Source organism: Micropterus dolomieu, linkage group LG10 (assembly GCF_021292245.1).
Source record: "Micropterus dolomieu isolate WLL.071019.BEF.003 ecotype Adirondacks linkage group LG10, ASM2129224v1, whole genome shotgun sequence".
NCBI classification, from domain to species: domain Eukaryota; kingdom Metazoa; phylum Chordata; class Actinopteri; order Centrarchiformes; family Centrarchidae; genus Micropterus; species Micropterus dolomieu.
In genome coordinates, this window is record NC_060159.1 from 5113732 (window position 1) to 5121484 (window position 7753).

At 43.3% G+C, this 7753-nt stretch overlaps 1 protein-coding gene across 2 annotated transcripts in view; it reads left to right on the top strand.

Annotated features, from left to right (window-relative positions):
* The window catches only part of tnfrsf21 (tumor necrosis factor receptor superfamily, member 21), a 56437-nt gene that overhangs the window by 16548 nt on the left and 32136 nt on the right, over nt 1–7753 (top strand). Inside the window, exons 3-4 of one of the 2 annotated variants that reach the window (XM_046060432.1) lie at nt 1–410; nt 4324–4896. The exon at nt 1–410 is cut by the window's left edge and continues 1 nt beyond it. In XM_046060432.1, coding sequence (XP_045916388.1) covers nt 1–410; nt 4324–4896 — 983 coding nt within the window. The remainder of the gene's footprint in view (nt 411–4323; nt 4897–7753) is intronic. The other variant, XM_046060431.1, reaches the window with a different exon arrangement.

Genomic DNA, 7753 nt, shown 5'->3' on the forward strand with positions numbered 1-7753 from the left:
GGACAGAGTGTGCAAATGTCCCCCCAATAGCTTCTTGTTGGTGGATGGCGGCACAGAGTGTAAGCCCCACTCACTGTGCCCTCCAGGGACCAGGGTGAAAAAGCGGGGCAGTGAAACAGAGGATGTGCTCTGTAAGCCATGCACCAAGGGGACTTTCTCAGATGTGGAGTCGAGTGCGATGAAGTGCCGAACCCACACGAACTGCCCTGCTCAGGGGCTGGTGCTGCTTACATCAGGGACTAGAGAGACAGATAATGTCTGTGGACCACCTTCTACAGCCCTCACTTCCTCTTCATCTTCACCTGTCTCCACAACCAGCCTACTGGGACCTGCGCAGGCTGTGCTTGTTCAGGAAACTATGACATCGTCATCCTCTCCATCATCATCCCTTACTCTACGTGTACATAAAGGTGAGAACAGAGACTCTGTTTCTTGTGTTGTTAATTAATGTTCATTACTGTATATATCTGTTTCAAATGGCTTTTCAGCTAGCTTAGTTTCAAATAGTGGCATTATTACTCCTGAAGTTGTTGAAATGGGGTAGCCGCCAAAATGTGCTGAATTAGCCTAATAACAGTTAGCCTAACTACGGATGTTCTTTCGTCATTCATTTTAGTTGTGATCACATAGTTAAACATTATAAAAATTGGGCTTATTTACTTTCTTTCTGAGTGTAGAAGAGAAAATATCCCTCTTAATGTCTGGATATTTAATACAGAGCTAGGGTCAGGAGACAATCTCTGGTCTTCAGTTTAAGTTAGGCCAAATGCTTCCCTGATCCACTCCAAAAATAACATTAATTAATAGTTTTTCCTTATTAAGTAGCATCCGTTTGAAAACATTATAAATAATACTATAAAATATATATAAAAATGTGCCCCCTATGCTGACTGAGAGTGAATATATTTAACTTTTATTTAACTAGGAAGCCACGTTGAGATTAAAATCTCTTTTACAAGTGAGACCTAGCCAAGACTGGGTCAAACAGCAACATCAAACAATTAACAGAACTAGAAGGGCAAATCACAATGGCATCATTAGGTGTAACAACAATGCATTACATAATACAGTGCATAAGCAAGGCAGTAACATTTAGTCCCATGTTTGTTAGGTGAAGCAAACGCAGCTAACAGGGACCAATTCCTTCATTCCATGTTTAAAATCCTTTACAGAGATATGGGTCTTCAGTTTGAGCTTGGTCTGCACATCGTTCCAGGACCAAAGGCCATTGTAGAACATGCCTGATTTGCCAACCTCTTCTCTGATAGCAGGCACTTTAAACTAAAGCCAACTGTGTGACCTATAAGTATGACTGCTTTGCAAGACTAAAAACTTTGGTTTAAATAGTTAATAAACAGTAGTTATATAATAGTTAATAAAAAAAATTCTTACATTCCCTGTTACTTTATGAGAATTCATTCAATGCTGTTGCAGCATCATTACATCAATGAAACACTTGTTTTTCCCTGTGGGAATTCCTAAAAGAAAAGACACCCATAGGCATGGAAACAAACTGGTGGCAGTTCCCTATCTTAGGAATGTTACTATCTGTGGTCAGGAGGAGTTATGGGTATTTCTGTCTGCTCCCTCCCTCATTACCTCTAGGTCAGAGAATGTAAAAAAAATCCCTTTTTCCTTTTTCTGTCTTCCTGTTCTCTGTTGTCACCTCTCCCTCTCCCTCTCACTTACTGTTACTCAGTCAGCCAGTCATTTCTCAGAATCAACAACCCGTAACCAGCGTACCCTTCCTCCCCACACAGATCACCACACCTACAGTACTGTCACTACTGTTTGTGATTGGAAGGGATCGATGGCTTCTCAGCCAGTTAATTTGACTCTGTCTGTGCTGAAAGAGGGAAAGCTGGGGTGGGCGGGGGTGGGTGTTACGCATGTCATGACTGTTATTTTTCACCACTCTTTAAGTGTCAGTGGAGAGGGTTAGAAGGACCACCTCGGAAAAGGAGCACAGAAAGAGTTGTAGTACACCAAAATGTCTTTAACTACTTTACACAACAATGAAGCCAAACTGTATTTGGAATATTTCACTTTATATAATTCACTAGATGTAAAGAGGCTTTAAAGTTACATCACAAATGTAAGTCACAGATGTTCAGCAGAGAATTATGTGCTACTGTGGCTCAGGAGGTAGAGTAGGCCGCCTACTAATCAGAAGGTCGGTGGTGCGATCTCCAGTCTGTGTGTTGAAGTGTACTTGGGCAAGATACTGAACCCCCACTCCTGGACTGGACACAGTATAATACCAGTAAATACACATCAATCATGGCAGTGGAGAAACTAGACTCAAAGTCTTCTGTATTTCTCTAAATAGTTGACTTATGTTAAAGACTTCTTGCTGCTAGTCAAAACAGTCCTTAATTTGGAGGTTAGACCTGCATCTGTGCACCTGTCTGCTAATAAGAGGATAAGAGGGATTAACACACATCCAAGCGTCAGTCCTAAAAAGCAGCCGCCCACTTATGATCTAATGTCATTATACATCACCAATCCCATTAACAGGAGTTCACAGGCACAGAGCGAGCGGCAGGGAGGTGGCAGCAGCCTCATCCATAATCAGTATAGGTTAATGACACACTGATATTGACTGACCATTACAGTTTGTTCCCACATCTGAAAAACACTGTTGTTTATGTCAAATAGGACAATCCTACATGTTCTATTCCCATTTCAACCGATGACAGAGATTTGTGTGGCTGTAAATCGTTGACCAATCTCTTTCACATTTTTCAACTTATACCTGCAATTGAAGCCTCTTTTTATTCCTGCAAGTAACCATCTTTCAGAAAATTTTTTAATTGTATTTCTTTGTGAGAACGTGCAATTTCCGTGGATTTATTTACTTTATCAGTCCGCCAACTGCCACTCTACTATTTGACTTACTCATGTAACTTTGAACTATATAACATCAGGCCTTACGTGCCTTAGTATGCCACTCAACTCCTTGTACAGGCATTGGCCATCTAACGGCATCTAATGTCCTTCTGGCATGCACAGCAAGACCTCTGCACATGGTCCAAAATGTGTAACTCGCATTACGTTCAAATCACTACAGCACATCAATAGAGAGATACCTACTCATGTGAACTCCCTCCCTGATTCAGGTTTATACGCCTTCTCATTCGCCATGATCAGGCAATGAACATCAGCTCCTGTGAGGCAGGACATATCCGTTCAAGCTCTTCTTCTGCATTGTCCACTGATCGTAAAATGAGCTACGTATTTGGTCAGCAGAATTCCCTTTAATCTTCAAAATTTTGGTTGGCTTGAAACCCTACCCAATCCCGTAACATGTCTAAATGTGTTGGATGATAACGAAACGGTTAGTGAGCTTGACTGAATATCATAAATGGGATTTTTGCCACACTTCATGACATTTAGACTGCAGTAAGTCACATTAGTGTAGTGAATGGGTCTGCCACTGCGTTGTTGTGCCGTTATGTTGCATTATTGTATATAATGCGGGGCATGTTAGTTACAGCGACTGAGACGGTGGAGAAGCTGTGTACCTGAGTATCGGTAAAATGACAATAAATTTAAATAGGCGGAAGTAGATCCGTGCTAAAGTAGCTGGCTGCTCCGGCCTTGCATCACTATAGGCTATAAAAAATCACCCCATATTTGCTTTTTACCTTTACATCATTTCTTGCAGGCTAAAATCAACACTTTGACATTAAACCAGGGTACACAGGATAGTAATATGGATAGCATTAGCTGGTTAAGTAATGCTGGCGAGCTAATGTTATCTAACTTGAGCCAACTAAAGCACAAATTTACAGGATATTGACAGGTAAACTAACATTAGCGCAAAGCATGTGTGTACGTTTCAGAATCAGAAGGCAAGAGGCTCGAGAGATTGCAATGGATTTCCCAGAATATCCGACCTGGAGTCTTCACATAGAATTAGAATGTCACTCAAATATCAATATTGGCCTCAAAAATCCAGTTTAGGTTAGGTATCCAGTTTGGCGTACACTGCGTACTTTAGGATGAAGGAAATCAGCAGGGAAAACAGAGTGAAAAACAGAAGAAGGTTTTTGTGTGCCAGGTTCCTCGCATGGATTAAAGTGTCAGGATTCCCTCTCATGGTGCCTTCTGTTTTCATTGTCCGGGTTAAATGGAAATCTCTCAAGTGAGTGAATTTAATTCCCTCTCTTTCTCTCTCTCTCTCTCCCTCTCTCACTGCGCTGTCTCTTATCTCTTACGTCTGTACTATCTTGTCCCTTTGCTCACTTTGTTCTTTCTCATCTGTCTTCTTCTTGCTTGCTCTATCTTCTTCTCCATCGATCCCTTGGTCTCTGATCACAGGTACCTACAGCCAGTCAGCAGCAATTCAACTGAGGGAAAGCCCGGGTGTGGAAGACCACCTTGCAGACGTGTTACTCCTCAGTCAGCCTGGCGCTCCCACCCCACCAAATCGCGATCCCCCACGGACTCCACCACAACTGATGAACCACGAGAACCCGCTGGGGCAACCCAAACCTGAGCCTGTGCCTGGCCCCAACAAGAGGGCGATGGAGGATCTGGAGGATGCAGGGGCTGTCAGGGCTGGGACAGGTATCAGCAAGGTAGCTGGACAGGGGAGCGGAGGTAGTGGAGGTGGGGTCTCCACCTACTACAGGCCCACTCGCAGGGGGTCCCCAAGGCCAAGCCCCCACAATCACTTTGACATCAACGAGCACCTCCCCTGGATGATAGTACTGCTTCTCCTCCTGGTGCTGGTGGTGATCGTGGTCTGCAGTGTGAAGCGGAGCTCTCGTGTGCTGAAGAAGGGCCCCGTGCAGGACCCTATCAGCATCATGGAGAAGGCAATTCAGAAGAAGCCATCTGTGCCTCGAACACATCTCAAAGAGAAGTGGACCTACTACTCCAACGGACAGGGTAAGCCCATTGTATCTTTGATTTCAACAAGAGTGGTTCTAGCGGCAATGGATCCGACCCGTGGTCACTGAGATGAATGAGCTGAACGCAACACATAAACTGCACCAGCTGTCACTGGGATTTTCGGATTTTCCTATAACCAAGAACTTTATTTGAAGTTGCTAAAATAATATTTATATGAGTTTTGTGGCATTAATTAGCAATTAGGTGGCAAACCAAAACTATATCTAAAAGAGCAACATCTTTTTGACAAACCTGCGCATTTAAATCCTGAATAAAAAGTGCCATGCCCTCATTATGGGGTCTTCAGTTTGTAAAATGTCAGTTGTCAAACCTCCTTCAAAGCTCAACTATGTAGTATGTCATGTTTATCAATGTCTTGTAACGTCCTTAGCAATATGCAAAACTATGCCCTCAGAGAAAGTGTTTCATCACAGACCTGCCATTGGTGTTTTTATAATCTCAGGACTGTTAAAGAGGTGGCTCCTTTATTAGTTATATATCTTTTTTGTGCATGTAAGAGGTTTACAAAGTGAAAAAGCCCAAAGGGAGTTCCCATCTTCCACAGAAAGCACTGCTCTGAACGGCTTGAAAACAGCTCGTTTGTAGTCCAGCCCTTCACTTGTGACGTCACAACGAAAACGCGTCGTAAAGCTTGCCAAGCTAGCCCTTTGGCTCGACTCAATTGACTGGATCACACTACCTTGTTTCTTACGACCCGCCCTTCTCTGCTTCTGATGGGCTAGTAGTCCTTACCTGGGAACTGCGCATCTGCAACTCCCAACAAAGATTTTGTACAAGTAAGATGCATCACTCTACAGCTCAAGAGCGGAGCGTACAACACACAGGGTGAAGAGGAGCTGCAGCAATGTGGAGTATGAGAAAAATATGGTGTTTTTTGAAAATGAAACCATGTAAACCTGTTCTGGTACAACCCCTAAATAAAATTATGAACCTGAAAATGAGCATAATATGACCTCTTTAAACTCTATATGGCCTAGATCTGCAGCTGAGATGGGAGTTCATATACTTTTAGTTGCCTACTGGATGTGCTGGTCGGGTGTACTGACATGCGTTAGTTATGCTCTAACACTGTAGAACCATCTGTTGATGTGATGACTATACAGTGGGTATCTGATACAATCAATTCTGCCCCACAGCATATGGTGTAGAGGGCAGTGGTTACACAAGCAAGGACGTGACACTGTTGTAGTACCACCCTGCTGTCACAATCCGTCCCCAACACACACTCAGGTGACCTTACTGCTCTTAGTTTTCCAGTTTCTAACAGCAACTTTGCTTGCGTCTGCAAGAGTGGCATAAATATGTGTATGTTATATGTCACACTATGTGCTGCCGCTGTTGAGTTACGTCTTGCCACTTTTTCTTTCAGAATGCTGGCATGCCATCTAAAATCCCAGTGTTTGGGTCAGTGTAAAAAAGCTCTCTCTGTTTAAACAGGGTCTAAACCCAGGGGACACCTCCAGCCTGAGGCACTAGACTCTCCACTTTGTAATGTGTGTGTATGCGTGCTGTGATAAAGCCGAGCCACCCTCTCTCTGCTCCCTCAGTGCCACAGAGAACCGGAATAATCTGGCTTCAGCTGCATCGGGGTTGTTGTTTGGTTGGCACGGCACATTAGTGGGTCAGCGGGTCTCTTACAGGGTGACAAAGACATACATACATACGTAGACATAAGGAAATTAAGTGAAAGAGTGAGATGAGTTGTATACGTATGTGTGGGGGGTAGGTGGAGGTTGACAGTGTTGTTTTGTACTGTTGTTGGCTACCCACATGGGGGATTCCCTACCGTCACCTAGGAGCCCTTGTTAGATACTTAGGATGCCTGACAAAGACAGGTATGGAGACAGATAGAGACAAGTTAATTTTAAGCACTTTGACCTAATAAATGACATATGCAGGTTTTAACCAACCCATGAAGTGTATATATATGAGGTATCTCTAGTTGCGATGAACTCACAGAAACTGATCACACAACTCTGCAGTTCCTCTCAGCTCTATAGAGCACTTTAGCATCTCTCAGCTCAGTGTTTTGGTTTTTACTGCTCGCAACTTTACGGCTTTGGTTCACTCACACTGCTCTCATCAGCCTTGTTTCCAGCAGCTGGCAACTATTTTCAATAGAAATATGAACACGTAGTGTTTCCCCTGAAATCCACAAAGATAATGATGCTCAGGCTGGTCACCTTTGCTTAGTGCTGTTGCCTTTGACTAACACTTTGTTAGTCATTTCACATTTCCTATGAAAGACTCCCACCATTTGGTTTTTAAAGCTGCCACTTTGGGTAAAAAATGCTGGAAACATGTCTAGATAAAAATCTGTCTTTTAAGTCTTTAAGACGTTCAAAGACTGATTTTTAAACTGGCCTTTTCATGTTTGAGTGTGTGTGTGTGTGTGTGTGTGTGGGTGTTGTGTGCGTGTGTGTTCTCCCAATTGGATGAGTAATAATGCATCCATGTGTATGTATTTACGTGTGAGATGTATGTATGCACATGCAAACCAAATAGCCATTTTACACCGCTATTTACTCTGGAACATAAAACAAAACAGCTTCTTAATCCTTCCAAGGTGCGTGGCTGGCTCCCCTTGAAGGTTGTAATGCCCCTTTACTAGAGCAGTTAAAACACTCGGGCAATAATGGAAACAAGAGATGGGAAACGTCAAAGCACAGATCACACACATACAGTGCTTGGCATTTGCTCAGAAACGGTCAGGAAGTAGTGAAACCTGCTACTCCTCCACAGCAGGGCTGAATGGGGCTTTCCAGGGCCTCTGGCCAGATTGTTATTGCTCCTGAAAAACGTATTTGTTGAAACAAAGGTGCTGCAGTGACAT